The following is a 14927-nucleotide window of genomic DNA, read 5'->3' on the forward strand; positions in this document are numbered from 1 at the left end:
AACGACATGTTGATGGCTAAGCGCCCAACAGACAACCCGACTCCAACATTTGAGTCGGCGAAGGACACGTAATGCATTGCCCTGGATGAGAGCGAACCATCTAAGGAGGCAAGCATCGGAGCAAACCTCCACCACAAATGGAAAGCATGCTCACCGAGTTCCTCCGTGAGAACCGCGATTTTGCATGAAAACCTTCAGACATGCATGGAGTCCCGAGGGAATTCGCTGAGCACTGCTTACACATAAAACCAGAGGCGAAGCCGGTCAAGCAACTGATGTGTCGCATTGCCGATGAATGACCTCGCGCCATCGGTGAAGAGCTCGCACGGCTTCTTGTCGCTCGCTTCATCGTCGAAGTCTTCCATTCAAAGTGGTTGGCAAACCAGTCTTGTGAAGAAAAATGGTACTTGGGGCATGTATATCAATTACACGAAGCTTGCCCTAAGGATCCGTTCGCACTGCCTCGAATCAACCAGGTAATCAATTCTACTGCCGATTGAGAGTGATTGTGTTCTCTAGATGCATATTTAGGTTACCACCAGATCAAGATGAAAGTGGAGGACCAAGAGAAGACCTCCTTCATCACCCCCTACAAGTCTACAACGCCTTCTGCTAAAAGTGATTGAAGACCCGCATAGCGTGGCGAAACCAACCGTTGGCTACAACTTTTTTTAGCAATCAATATCATATATATTTAAAGTTGTAAATAGTACATGGTAGAGATAAAGGACACGAATTCAGCGATTATCAATGAGGGTAGTTTAGAAAATACATGTCAAATCAAGCCGAAGCGCATCCTCACTGGCGGGGCTCTTTTATAGCTGTGTACACCTTTTATTTATTTTTATCTTTTTTAGAATACCTTTTATATCTCGACTTGCTCTTGTCTCTTGACGTTATATTGTGGCAAAGATTGGATGTAGTTTTTTTTGCGGGGTAAACGGGATTGTATTAATCAAATAATAGTGTTGTTACAATCCCGAAGGATGCGGCCCAACAGATGCTATGGAGCCGACCCTAACCAAACATCATTTCTATCCTCCCTCATACCAAAACTAGCTAACTCATGACTAGCAGTGTTCTGCAACCTAGGAATCTTAGTAATAGAAACAATATATTGTGAAGAAAGTAATAAACGAATGTCCTTCACTAAATGTGCAAGACAAGATTTGTCGGCATCAGTACTTGTCACCATCCTGACCATCTCTAAACTATCAGTTTCCACAAGGATGCCATCTTGGTTGAGTTCAAGCGCCAACCGTACTCCTTCAATGCATGCACTAATCTCCGCCTCGAGAGCAGAAGAACACAAGCGCAGTGATCTGCAGGCCGTGAAGACGATGGAGCCATCACTACGCCGCAAGATTATACCCACGCCAGCACTTCCTGACTGCGCCATATAGGCACCGTCCACGTTGAGCTTCAGCATACCATCTGGTGGTTTATCCCATGAAACACGGACATGCTGAACAACAGGGGTATTAGTTGGTTGGGCATCAATTACTTGCTTCCCCTTTAGAACATCCTCTCTATGGGGAAAAAAAACCTCGTACGCACCACCATGGGAGGGAACGCTTTGCCGTGCACGTACGTCACGTATCCTTTTTGTAGTCTGTGGTACCCCACCCACCTTCCATATGTTTCTCCGTGCCGCAGCCTCACTGGACCAGCCGAACCAGTAACCGCTCCCAAACACCTGGCCAGCAAGAACCGGCTCCCCTGCTCCTCCTTGTCCACCTCGCCGGCCGCTGCAGAGAGAATCGAGCCCCTGCTCCTGCTCGGCCGGTCGCCGGCCGCCGGCGAGCTGAAGCTTCCAGGTCAGTACGTCAGCTGCCTCGACCTCTCATGCTTGATTGCTTGTCTCGAAGATTTTGTTTCCTTCGCTTCCTTTCCGTTGACTGCTAAAAATGGGCCATTTCCTTTTGCTGGGAAAGAAGACAACTAGTACAAAATTAGCAAATTCACCTGCTCGGAACCAGATTTTCGCTCGGTGAATCGTAAGCTTCTACCGAAGGCTGATTGACAGAGCGCTGACAGTTCTCCCACAGCGTTCGTGACGAATTTCAGTGTTGATATAACTGTTCCTTTTTTTTTCCTCAAAATGTTGACAGGTTTGATGTTCTTTTATCATTTCGACAGCACCCCCTGTTCCGAATTTGTTCTGAACTTCTGATCTAGCTTCAATTTAACCCGCCTGTGGCCTGTCCAGGCGGGCAACCAACGCACTGAGCAAGGAGCACAGCGATTCCAACGCCATGTGGAATCGCAGTCTACTATGACCATTGACCAGAGGAATCCCATCGCCTTGGAATCGCACTACTCTTTTGTGCATAGAGCCATATCAGGTCAATTGTTCATCTGAACTATCCACAAACCTGAATCCGGATACAGCGCTACTCTGCACCGTGCACGGTTGCCTCACAATCATCATGTGCCTTGTCATGCTTCAGAGTTCAAACTTCACCTGCCTGCAAGCGCAAGGGCAAGCAAATGTTTATAAGCCTACCGACCCACCGTTTTGTACCAAACTTCTGCATGCTTTGTGCTTGCAAAACAAGAAGAGGAAGATAATGCTATGTTAGGTATGTTAGCGTAGCATCCATCACACTTAGCCGTTTTCTTCTAGTCTCACTGGGCCAGCCGAATTCCAGTGTTCATATAACTGTTTTTTTTCCTCAAAATCTAAGACATGTTTGATGTTCTTTTTTTCATTTTAACTGCACCCCCTGTTCCGAATTTGCCCTGAACTTCTGATCATGCTTCAGCTTCAGCCGCTTGTCCAGGCAACCCACACACTGAGAAGTGAGAACATTGACAACAGAAGTAAGATTATGATTAAGAATTGTTCATGCCTATCAACACGGTCATGCGGCTGCTCCCTTCAAAACCAAACGAATTCACCATTTTCCTCTGGGTTGTTAAGGGTATGTCGATAAGAATAAGAGTCATGATAATTTCGTTTCAAGAACTTTCCGACTTAGGTTCCAGAGACGTTCCAACTAGACTGCATACTTTGGTCAGTGTTGTTTCGGCCGTGGTCGATGACTTCTTTTTTGTGGGTAGACGACTCTGGTGTTCGATGAATCGCAACTGAATCTCATCACGTTGGGAACTGCAGTTCAGTCTACTATGACCACAGCAATTCCAACGCCATGGATTTGCAGTCTACTATGACCATTGACCAGAGGGATTCCATCGCCTTGGAATCGCAGTACTCATCTGTGACTAGAGCCATATCCAGGTCATCTGAAGTATAGCAGAAAAATCTCAAATCGAATATGTGCCTTGTCATGCACTCATGCTTCAAAGTAACCTCCCTGAAAGGTCAGGTAAATGTTTATAAGCCTACCAACCCACCTTTTGTACCAAATTTGCTACAAGCTTTGTGCTTGCAAAAGAAAGAAGAGGAAGATATTATCATGTTAGGTATATGTTACCATAGCATCCATCAAACTTCGCCATTTTCTTCAGTCTAACTTCATCTTCCCTTCTTGTGTGAACCAGCTACCTGCGATCCCCACATGAATCTGTGCTTCAAATTCAGTACAGCAGGATGAGGCTGCTGACTGTAAATGGTCTGAGGTTCAGGCACCTCAGGCTTGCGATCTTGGCCATCTGCGCTGTGTTTCTGCTTTGGAAATGGGAGAAGGGGTCACTCTACAGCCCTGATCTCCTCCGGCCCGAGCCATTGGCCTTGAGTGAGTTTTCCAGGTCCTCTCAAATTATAACCTCAAGAACTAATATTCTTTCAAGTTCCTCTTTGTGGGTCACTTTCGGGGCTGCTTTTCCCTGAGAATTTCTGTAGCTGACTCGCAGTTTGTAGATCGGAATACCTCCATGGATGAAGGTTCCTCTAGCAGCAATCCGTTGGTGAAGTCAATTGCTGAAGTAGGTAAGGTAGTTACTGCTGCACCTCCACCTCTGACCATGATTCACAATGCCAAAGATGCCACTGGTAAAAAGGAAACATCGCCTTCAGAGAAGAAAGGTAATTCCTCATACAACTAATATTTTGCTAGGTTGAATTTAGAAGATTTCGAGGATCTATTTTGTAAAAGATTTCTGCTAAACTCCTGCTTGATCTGTCTTGCAGGATGTGACTACAGGAATGGAGGATGGGTTCCTGATGATCGCAGACCATTGTATTCTGGTCTCAAATGTAAACGATGGCTCTCTGAGAGCTGGAACTGTAAATTGACACAGCGCAAAGATTTCACTTATGAGAAATTTAGATGGCAGCCTGAAGGCTGCGAGATGCCAATGTTTCAAGCCGCCCATTTCTTGAGAAGGTAATTGTTGCTGCTCCTTCAGCATGAATTTGCAGGAGATGTTACGCTCTACATTCTGTTACTGGGTTTTGCGGGTCAATACTAATTTGGACATGTTTCAGAATGCAGGATAAAACCATAGCTTATGTAGGCGACTCTTTAGGGAGACAGATGTTCCAATCGATGATGTGCATGGTTGCGGCATCTGGGAAAGATCATTCAGATGTGGAAGATGTTGGCTCCGAGTACGGATTAGCCCTCGCACGTCGTGCAAAACGACCAGGTGGCTGGGCCTACCGATTCCGAAGCACGAACACAACCATCCTATATTACTGGTCAGCAACGCTCTGTGATCTAGAGCCTCTCAGGCTTTCAAATCCAGCTGCCGGTTACGCCATGCACCTTGATCGCCCGCCTTCGTTTCTCAAAAAGAACCTTCATAGGTTCCATGTTCTGGTTCTGAACACAGGGCACCATTGGAACCGGGGTAAGCTCAAGGCGAACAAGTGGGAAATGTATGTCTCCGGAGCACCAAATGTCAACGGAAAGATTGCCGTTATATGGAAGGCGAAAAACTTCACTGTACATAGTGTTATGAAGTGGCTGGATGGCCAGCTTCCTAGCTACCCGCACCTGAAGGTCTTCTACAGGTCACTGTCACCAAGGCATTTCTTCAACGGGGAGTGGAACACCGGAGGCACTTGTGACAACAAGGCACCTTTGTCCAAGGGCAACACTGTGTTTCAGAATCGTTCTGAAGACGCTGACGCTGAGGGAGCAGTCAGAGGAACCAGGATAAAGCTCTTGGATATCACCGCGCTTTCTCGTCTAAGGGATGAAGGGCATATATCAAGGTACAGCATCAGAGGTACAACAGGGGTCCAAGATTGCCTCCATTGGTGCCTTCCTGGTGTTCCAGACACTTGGAATGAGATCCTTGCTGCTCAGCTGTAGGCAGTTTGCTGCCGCCAGGATACGTGAAGAGGTTTATATTGAGCATAGCTTTTACTATTGAGAAGCTCGTCATCATGTAACACCATGTATGCCAGCACAATTCAAGAACATTCTTTTCATGTAAAATTACATACGGTAATACAGTTCAAGAACATTGTTTTCATGTAAAATTACATCCGGAAATACAGTTCAATAACATTCGTTTCATGTAAAATTACACCCAGTAATACAGTTCAACAACATTCTTTTTGATCATGTAATAGTGTAACAATTTGTATGGCAGTACAGTTCAAGAACATTCTTTTCAACATGAAACACTACACATGATAGTACAGTAAATACGGAGTAGTAAATTTCAAGAGCATCCTATAAAAGGTTGCATGTTTAACAAATAAACAAGCTGATAATACATTAAGTGTGTCAAGCTTAGTTGAAGTACCCCTAGCCATACAAAATGGATTACAAAAAGGAAATACAAACTGGCCAAATGTAAGATGGATATTACGAACACCTACACCCCCAAGCTCAAAAATAGTAAGACCAGTGACACATGTGATCTTTGTCCAACCACTAGCTAAAAACTGATGAAAATCACTTATGGTCATGCCATAACTTAAAATAAACATAGAAAGCTTCTTAGTATCACCAAACACACATGGCTAAGCAGTAGCATCAAGAAAATTCCAACTTGTCCAGCCAGCATTACCACCGCTTTGGACAAATTGTCAGTCGTAACTGGCATTCAGAAACTTCAACAGTTCATTGCGCTTGTTCTCAGCCTCCTTATCTTCCTTGGATTTCTCAAGCTTCATCATTATCTACAAACCAGACAAATAATTTCATATTCCACAGGTTCGAATTATTTCGATTCCAGCTGGTACAACATCTAATTGTTGTCCAGGTACAACTATAACTCAAAAGGTAAGTACAAAATGGTACAGAATTGTTCTCACCTTTTTCCCAGAGATAACACTCCTTTTACCACTTTCCTCCTTCTCACGACCAAGGAACTAGTAAACAAAACAAATGACATTTGATAATGATTAAGAGAACAAACAAATTAAAAAGGCGCAATGAGAAATATTTATACCTTGGAAAGCTGCACCGGGCCGCTAGAACGTTCACTCTCTTTCTTCTGTATAAGCTCCCGCATTGAAGAGAACAAAACATACCAATCAAGAAAACCAGCAAGCCAATACACCATGTTGTCACCCGTTCACGAATCCCAGCTCCAATGTCAAAGAGCCAACCCAGAAACAGGTAGCAAGAAATATAAGGACCTCATATGTGGAAATAAAAAAGATAAGGCATATATCTACTGCTAAGCCAGGATATGAAAATAAATAGTTCAATTTGTATCAGCAAACCATCTAATCTAACCAACAGCTGCTGATTCCTAGATAACGATTATTGCATGTGAATTCTTTTTTTGCCAGGATAAAAGGCAGATGTTTCTTTAAGTAGAAAATTTACCTCTCTATGTTTACTCTTGTCCCGTTTATGATGCCTATCCTTGCTTCGCTCCCTTTCCCTTGACTGTCAGAATGAGGATATGTTGAGCTAGTAAGACCCCAAGAAAATACTAGGTGCATGCTGAAAAAGCCCATAAAACATCCATCGTGCATGAATTGCTGGGGCAGTACCTTCCTCGATCTACTGCTCTTCTTACGCTTTCGTGATCTGCCAGATGTCTCGCGGTCACTGTCATAAGAGCTTGCGCTACTGCAAAGAGAATCAGATACTTAGATACACCAGGTGGGACCAACCTGACAAAACTTAATTTTGCAAGCGGAAGAAATTATTCCCGTATTTAGTCTAAAACATGAAAACAGATCGGTATCTCATTCATGAAGCTCAGACAGAGGATTAATTGACTGGAAATTAAAAAAACTGCTCATTGAAAAAACCTGTACTAACTACAATCTACATCTCCTCAAAACCTGGCCTTCTGCAGATAATACACTAAAGCATCATAGGCCATGACCAAAACCTCCACTAGAACAGAGGGATGCTAGGTCATAAACACCAAGTCAGTACATAAGCATTAAATATATTCCAATACATAAATGTTTGATCGCTGCAATTTGGTAAAAATGCATATCCCATGTTTCAGAACAACCCGATTCAGATTCACCTTAACTTGTTCCTGGGTACAAGGAGAAGACCCCAATTCCCTACAACCCAAAGATTACCAACAAAACAAGAGTCCCTCAAATTCACTCTTCCTTGAGCTGATACAAATAATTTTAGTATGTGCTTCAAACAAGTTTCGCAAAACATTGTTCAGGATTGTGGCTTTTCCTATTTAAAATGCTATCTAGAACCTAAGGTTGAACAGTTCTTTAGGTGCACAAAGCTTGACGTCAAAAAAGCTCAAACTACATACATACTAGTAAACAGGATGATAGAAGAAATTTCCGATTGTCAATGACCAGATGACTCCAACGTCCCCTTTTACAAGACCAAAAACAGATGGAAAAGTGGGTAGTCAGCAAAGCTCAACTCGCATCTAAGAAGCTTAATTCTTACAAGAGATTACTGTCAACGGAAAGAACAAAGCGGCTCTTGTTAAGATATAGGTTTAAAAATCAAAACCATTTTCCTCCCCGTATCAGCTTACACGGTTACATCCTTGGATCAGCACTAGGAATCTGCCCCCCTCCATAGCAATCTGAATTGGAACACTAATTTGCTCAGTTTTCCGCATGTATTACTGGTTCTTATTGCCTAGCCTATAGATCGTATCTCGTGCACGCGGTATACCAACAAGTCCAATTCTACAAGGACGGTCCAAACCGCTACCCTCTTGATTCCAATTGGATGCAACATGGCAACAGATCACGCACGAGCTCTTTCAGCCGAACCCTAGGACAGAAAACGTAAACGCGGAGAGAGGGGTGGGCTGACCTGTAGCTGTCGTCGTCGGAACGGGACCTCCGCCGCTCCCGGCGGCGGCGCTTGTGGCGGGACTTGCGGTCCTTGCGCACCTTGAGCGCGGAGGAGGAGGAGGACGGCGCGGCGTCCTTGCGGCGGCTGTGGCGGCGGCGGACGCGGCGGTCACTCCCCGAGGATGAGGACGAGGATCCGCTGGAGTCCGTGCTGTCGGAGTAGGATGAGGAGGAGCTGGCGGACGGCGCCATGGCTCGCGGCGGCGGGGGCGAGGGGAGGAGGTGTTCGACGAATCTCACGCGAGGATGCACGTATTGTATTCCTCTCTCTCTTTCTTGTCAAGAAAAAAGAGAGGAAAATCAAAATAGGACACGGGCCCCAAGACCTGGTTCTTTGGAGTGGTTGTGGGCCGGACCGGGTCGACTCGGTCACGTGAAGCGCGCGTGCTCGCCATAGGTGGTTTTTTAATTTTATTTTTTCTTTAATTCTACAAATATTATGTATTTTTTCTCAAAAATATTATACTGTGGATTCAGGAATCCCGAAAGAGATTGATCGGGTAGCGGAATCCAAAAGGTGCCCACTAGTGTTCTCTCACATGGAGGCCCTACGAAATCTAGGTCGGTCGGGTTTGTCTAGCCTGAAAGGCACTACTCAGCTTACCTGATGGTATAATATTTTGAAAAAAATTAAAGACATGTAATATTTATGAAATTAAAGAAAAAATAGATCATATTTTTAAAAATCACCGGAAACCTCCGCCAACACTTCCTTGCTCCTGCAGCCCTGAGTGAAAGAGCAGGATAAGCATGACGGCAAAATTCGGTGCTATCATAGTATCCGCTAAGTTCACGGGCTGGAGATAAGCGGACTCGAACCACTGACATCCGCCACAGGGTAAACCACCGCCTCTCAGGCCTCCCCGACGGGTTCTACCATAGAGGCCAACGATAGACAATAACTCCCCCCCCCCCCCCCCCCCGAACACAGCTTACGACTTTCATCGTAATGTGCTCTCCAAAGAGCAACTCTTCTCAAAATCTCAAAACAAAAGGTGCTGAGTTGGAATCCCAGTCTAAGGATTCTTGTGGTTCCGGGGAATCCAGCTACAAGAGAACCAAGAACGGGGAGATCTCAGCTTTTTCCGGCATGAGCCCACTTTCTGGAGCTCCACTACAAATGCACATCTTTTCCTTTTATATATAACTTAAACCTTGATTGATGATGTTTAGTTATTTTTTGAGCCATAAACTATAAATATATGCTCATGCCAATGTGTGAATTTCTAAAACTGTTTAAACTTGGACTGGGTCTCGGTTTTGAAGAGTAGTTTGGTGACTCGCAGTTCTAAAAAATGTGAAAACATTGGTAGTAGTAAAGAAAATGCTAGGGTTTGTTTCGTAAAAGATGTGACTATTTGTGTCATGTGAAAAAATGACAAGAAATAAACATATTTCTTGTCTTTTTTCAAAAACCATTTGTAGGTGCCCCTTTTCAGTGAATTCCTTTTTAGGTGCCCAATCCATATCATCTTAGTACCCGTCATATTTTCCAAATCACCCAAAATACGAGGGTTTAGGTTTGGTGAAAAATACCATAATTAATAGGAAAATATATGTTGCATATGGAAACAAAAAGAAAGTAGAAGTAGTTGCATCTCGATGAATCATTGTGACTATTTTATTTTATATCATTAAGTATCCATATTTTTCATACTTCTCGAAACTCTCACAAATAGAAATCCAACCGAGCGTTCATTTCTACTAGACGGTTTGAGTTCATGATTTATTGGATGGTTGCACTGTTTAGAGTTCAGGTCAAACCAAGCGTGGACTCTTTCCCTTCACATCAAGGAGATAGCCCTAACTACAAACTCCCGCTGCAGAAGATGGTGGCATGGAAAAGAAGGAACACCTAAAGACAGATAGAAATAATAACAGGGGAGATGAAATTTTTGTAGGAGAACAAAGGCACGAACATAGCCTACATCCATGCCTTTTTAGTTTTTTTCTTAAGAAACTCAAAAGGAGCCACGTTCTAATCGTAGGGTGCAAAACTGCAAATGCAACTAGTTCACGGAAATGCACATTTCGGTCATGATAAGAAATTTTGTTGTATTACTGAACAAAATTTGGTGGACATCGGTTACATGTGATCCCTACTGAACAGTATCAATACAACATCTATGCATGTGTTTCTTCTGAAACTTCAAAATGTGATTTTTGAGATGATTTGAGATTCAGGTTCATGCGTGCCCATGTCCACCATGGTATTTTCGAATAATTGAATCGATAACTAGCAAAGTATTGCAGCCTAGTTAAATTAGAAAATATTTAAAGTAATTTTTAAGAAATTACCTGATGTGTTGGTGGTGTATATTATGAACTACCTCCATCAGGTGTACCAATGGACTAAGGAATCTGGACCGTCTGATGTTGTACCGACAGTCTAGATTGAAGCGAATGGAGTAGTACTTGCTTGCTAGTACATTTTACATGAAACCCCTCCTGTAACTTCACATTCCTGGAAAAAAGGATCACCAAATGTCGGCTTCATACAATAATTTTTTAAGAATCTTATTAACAAAAGCATCCTGTCTGTTTCCGTAAGCACACGTAGTCAAAGTGAGCCATAAACTTCCACACTTATCTTGGAATCTTTAGTGATGCTTGCTAGTTTGATTGGCAGAAAGAATGCACATGTACTTGACCGAGGGCTTTCGAGTTACAATTTGGAAATAGTCAAAACACCCTCGTGCATTGTAAAGACTCTGCACAGAATAATCTCAAGGTCTTAAGACAGGTCGACAAGCTACTAGTTCCTACATCAGACTACTACCCTATGGCCGACTAAAATGCCATGGTAGCATCAAGCTTATTCTTCGTTCTGCACGTTCCACCTCACGTGGGAATTTTTTCTGACTGAAAATTATCATGGGGATTTTCTTCAGGCCATGCCACTCCAGCTGACCCTTATCTGCACTTGACCAAAGAGCAAACTGCAATTTTTGTTTTCCTTTTTTTTAGGATCTGCAACTCATGTAGCAAACATACTGCGAGTTCATCTGAAGATGGTCATGCCGCTTGCAAAGCGGAATAGAAGCGCATGACGAGGTTTAGTCCGATGGTCACTGCGAAGATGATGGCAAGAATAGCCATTGAAGTTGCCCTACGGTTCACGGTCACCATGGCTACACCCTGTGCTGCTCCCGCTTTGCTCAGCTCACCATTGCCGCTATCTTGTCCGAGCTTCATCCCCGTCTCGTTCTGCCCTGGGTTCACGGATCTCTTCTTCTGTGCTGTCTTGAGCAGACTTGGTATCGAAGAACATGCAGGTGAGTCGACTTGCGAGACAGGATCTTGTGCCGGCGGTTTCTGCTCCTCGTGCTTAGACACATTGTCCACTGTGACTGTTTCGGTCATGTTCTCCACCTTCACTTCATCTGAGATTTTTGGTTGATGCATCGTCATCTGTGTTAATGGAGTGATCTGTGTTGATGCGGTCTCTTCATCAGCGCCATCATCGTGCCTGTTATGTTCTTCGTTTGGGATCTCCGGGCTGCTGATGGTAAGAGTGCTTTCATCAGAGTTCTCCACATCTTCGGTGGCCTAAACATGACAATTCAGAAGAAACATGCGGAATAAATGAGGCCCCTACATCTGGAATGCATGCGTGATCACATAAAGCAGCTGTTAACAAATCTGAATGAGACCAAGAGGAAAGCAATACATTTGGTGTGACCTCATTATCAACGCCACTCATGCTTGAATCCTGGTCAGCTTTCTTTACATCTCCGTGGCCCTGAAGACAAAATTTAGTCAAATTTGAGGAACTGAAAACTTATGACAATGCTACAAGAGGACGGTTTTAGTTATCACAGTTGAGCACAGGAAAATAGAGCTGACCGTATCGTCTATGATGTCGGTAAGTTCCCTGCTTGAGTTTGTGTCGAAGTTATCTACTGGTTCCCTGTCCTGAAACCCCAAATTAAGAACATTACCGAAAAAATTAAGGAACCAACGAGATAAACTGCATGCCATACATGCATGATGTATCTTGATTTATGTAAATTTCTCCAAAGGTTTGCGCAGAGAGACAAACCAATTCATCAGCAACGATCTCATCCACCTTGGCCTGAATCTCATGAAGCTCCTCTGTTTTCTCCCCATCCTGAAACCATAATTCAGATTAACTGTCACACATACAAGGTGTCCTGTGTTAGTTGAACACCAAACCATTACATGCAGATTAGGGAGACTAACCAATCCATTGGCTTCAACCCCTGCAACCTCCCTGCTCAAACTCTCATCAGATTTATCGACCTTGTCCTGAATCGACGAATTTCAACCAAATCGTGAGTGTAAATCATCAAATTTCACCTGAAAAGGAAAAGGTGTCATGAAAAAAACTTGTAATCCCTCACCTGCTCGTTCTCAACAACTCCACTATCTTCCGGAACCTTCTCCTCCTTCTTTCTGCAAAAAAAAATCCACCAACCGAAACCCTCAATCTCATCGTCCCGGGCGCCCAGCAACGGCACGAATCGTATGCTAACGAGCAGAGATAGAAAGAGGTTTTTTTTTCCGTACCCGCGTTGGTGGTTCTTGGCCTTCTTGCTGTCGCAGTGGCGCCGCCACGCGTAGACGGCGGCACCGACGATGGCGCCACCGACGAGGAGCAGCGCCCCGACGCCCTGCGGCGTGCGGACGCGCGCGCACACGCGGGCCCTCATGGCGCCGCCGCTCCCCCTCGCCGCCTCTTCTCGATCGCCTCCGCCCCTTCTGCTGCCCGCCGAGCTGGGAGGGCTGCCAACTTCCATGACGGCGACGACGATTAAAAGAGCCGCGAGGCTCCAACAATAATTAGCCGCCGCAGTTAAAGTTGCGGAGGTGGGATGGGGCGGCTCCGACGCTTCCTTCTCGTGTTCTTGCGCGCGTACGTTCTGGAGGGAGACGAGAAGGCTCGGAGGTTTTAGGTGCGATACGACCAAAGCTATGGCCGGTTAAGTCGCACGGCGACCAGGACTCTCGGATCATGAATGGAAAGTCCCTTTGCATCGACTGGCCGAAAGAAACCTACTTACCGTCAAATAAAATATGTGCAATAATTCAACTAGAGTAGGACCTTTTTTTTTTGTTGAGGGAAACCACCACCACCGGACTATATTAATTTGTAAAACACACATACTTGCTCCGTCTTGGTTTAACAGGTACGCACGCAGTTTAAGACAAACTTTGACAATTAATTTGATCAACATAATATAAATGTTATATCTACAAAATATATATCATTAGATTCGTATGCAAAAAATCTTTTCAATGATATAATTTTTATGACATATATTTCATATTTTATTGATCAAAATAATGGTTAAAGTAATTTCTTAAACTATGTGCGCGCATGTTAAACTGAGACGGAGGGAGTACATCGTTTGCAATTACCTCAACGATAAACTCAGGTGAACATCCTTCCATATTTGGGGATTATCCATCGCCTCTCTAGCTAGAACATGCGCCGCAAAATCTAACTCCCAGAACAATATTCAAAATCACATCACTAAACTTTCTACAAAGAAACAAGTAATCTTCGTAGATAGCAGCCCCATGTCCTGTGTGTGACCACCATTCTTCATCACATCAATAACTTCAACACAATCTAAATTTATAACCAGGTTCGAACAGCCTATAGCTTCAACCATCATCAATCCATCTCTGAGCGACATAGCTTCAGCAGTAGCTGCGTCTTCGACAAAAGGAATGGTGCAATTTCCACCAGCAATAAAGAAACCATGATCATCCCAAAGAATTATCCATGTTGCACCTGAACCTTTGTTTGCATCAAAACTAGCATCAACATGAAGTTAACATGATCCTCTTTAGGTTTAACACAATCATGTCAAATGATTCCATTATTTTCCTTCTTTCTTGATATAGTCAATATTTAAGTGCCTAACTAACAGTAATTAGGGGAAAACTCCTATTTCTAGTTCTCCAACGCCGCTAATCTCTAGCCACCATATGCCATGACCTCGCCCCTAATCTCCGGCCGCCATACGCCATGATATCGCCGGCGAGCCCATTGACCTCTGCGAGTAGTTCTGTCGACCATCTTCATTGAGATTCTGAAAGGAAGAGAAGCTCGGTTTTAAAAGAGAATGAAGTGGTAGTGGGATACGAACTACAATATGTAGGAAGGGACTAAGAGAATTATCCGACATGGATTGAGCATGTCGCGAAAACTCTTTGAGTATGAAGCGCGTGAGATCTAGGGTTCCTAGTTCGGTGCGGAGTGTGAGCTCTAGAGTTCATAGTGAGTGCAGGGTGCGGGAGATCTAGGGTTCCTAGTTGAGTGCAGAGTGTGTGAGATCTAGGGTTCATAGTTGAGTGAAGAGTGCACACGTGAGATCCAGGGCTCACATTTGAGGGGAGAGTGCGACAACATGGGTTGTTGGGCTGGAAACAAGTGTGTTCCCTGTATTATATAGGAAATGGCATTGATGTCCATTGATGTTCGTAAGGGTTTGTTTAATGGGCCATGCGCCTCTACGAGCGAGAACAAGCGAAGATTAGAGAGGGAAACTATGCCACAGCCGTCGTCGGAGGGATCTCCACGTTCTCCAACGTCTCCACCATCATCACCATGATCAAGAGGGAGTAGTTCACCTCTGGACTATGGGTTTGTGGCACTAGCTTGATCTATTTCTCTCTTGTTCTTCATAGATCTAGTACCATATGAGATGCCCAACATGAGTATGGTCATATATATATATAATTTCCATGTGGTGGATCTTTATTCTATGATAGTGATATATAGAAT

General features: G+C 44.1%; 3 protein-coding genes across 4 annotated transcripts; 1 reads left to right on the top strand and 2 right to left on the bottom strand.

Annotated features, from left to right (window-relative positions):
- The first annotated feature begins 1636 nt into the window (after window positions 1-1636).
- Window positions 1637-5477, top strand: LOC127299316 (protein trichome birefringence-like 16). 2 transcript variants are annotated; one of them, XM_071819898.1, is made up of 5 exons: window positions 1637-1817; window positions 3505-3702; window positions 3795-3988; window positions 4094-4289; window positions 4391-5477. In XM_071819898.1, exons 2-5 carry the CDS (start codon window positions 3554-3556, stop codon window positions 5220-5222), a joined length of 1371 nt encoding a protein of 456 aa, XP_071675999.1. In that variant the 5' UTR covers window positions 1637-1817; window positions 3505-3553; the 3' UTR covers window positions 5223-5477. The 2 variants fall into 2 exon arrangements, with proteins under 2 accessions (XP_071675999.1, XP_051185218.1); XM_051329258.2 differs by lacking the exon at window positions 1637-1817 and having other exon boundaries at window positions 3571-3711; window positions 3824-3988.
- A 128-nt stretch (window positions 5478-5605) lies between these two features.
- On the bottom strand, window positions 5606-8403 carry LOC127299317 (uncharacterized). Its single transcript, XM_051329260.2, has 6 exons — window positions 8130-8403; window positions 6866-6944; window positions 6696-6758; window positions 6313-6357; window positions 6176-6232; window positions 5606-6040 (listed from the first exon to the last, which is right to left on the bottom strand). Exons 1-6 carry the CDS (start codon window positions 8360-8362, stop codon window positions 5948-5950), a joined length of 570 nt encoding a protein of 189 aa, XP_051185220.1. The 5' UTR covers window positions 8363-8403; the 3' UTR covers window positions 5606-5947.
- Window positions 8404-10839: 2436 nt separating this feature from the next.
- On the bottom strand, window positions 10840-13089 carry LOC127299318 (uncharacterized). Its single transcript, XM_051329261.2, has 7 exons — window positions 12701-13089; window positions 12535-12586; window positions 12374-12439; window positions 12213-12281; window positions 12017-12085; window positions 11841-11912; window positions 10840-11719 (listed from the first exon to the last, which is right to left on the bottom strand). Exons 1-7 carry the CDS (start codon window positions 12928-12930, stop codon window positions 11186-11188), a joined length of 1092 nt encoding a protein of 363 aa, XP_051185221.1. The 5' UTR covers window positions 12931-13089; the 3' UTR covers window positions 10840-11185.
- Window positions 13090-14927: the final 1838 nt, after the last annotated feature.

The sequence above is a fragment of the Lolium perenne genome, chromosome 5, assembly GCF_019359855.2.
Source record: "Lolium perenne isolate Kyuss_39 chromosome 5, Kyuss_2.0, whole genome shotgun sequence".
Taxonomy (NCBI): Eukaryota; Viridiplantae; Streptophyta; class Magnoliopsida; order Poales; family Poaceae; genus Lolium; species Lolium perenne.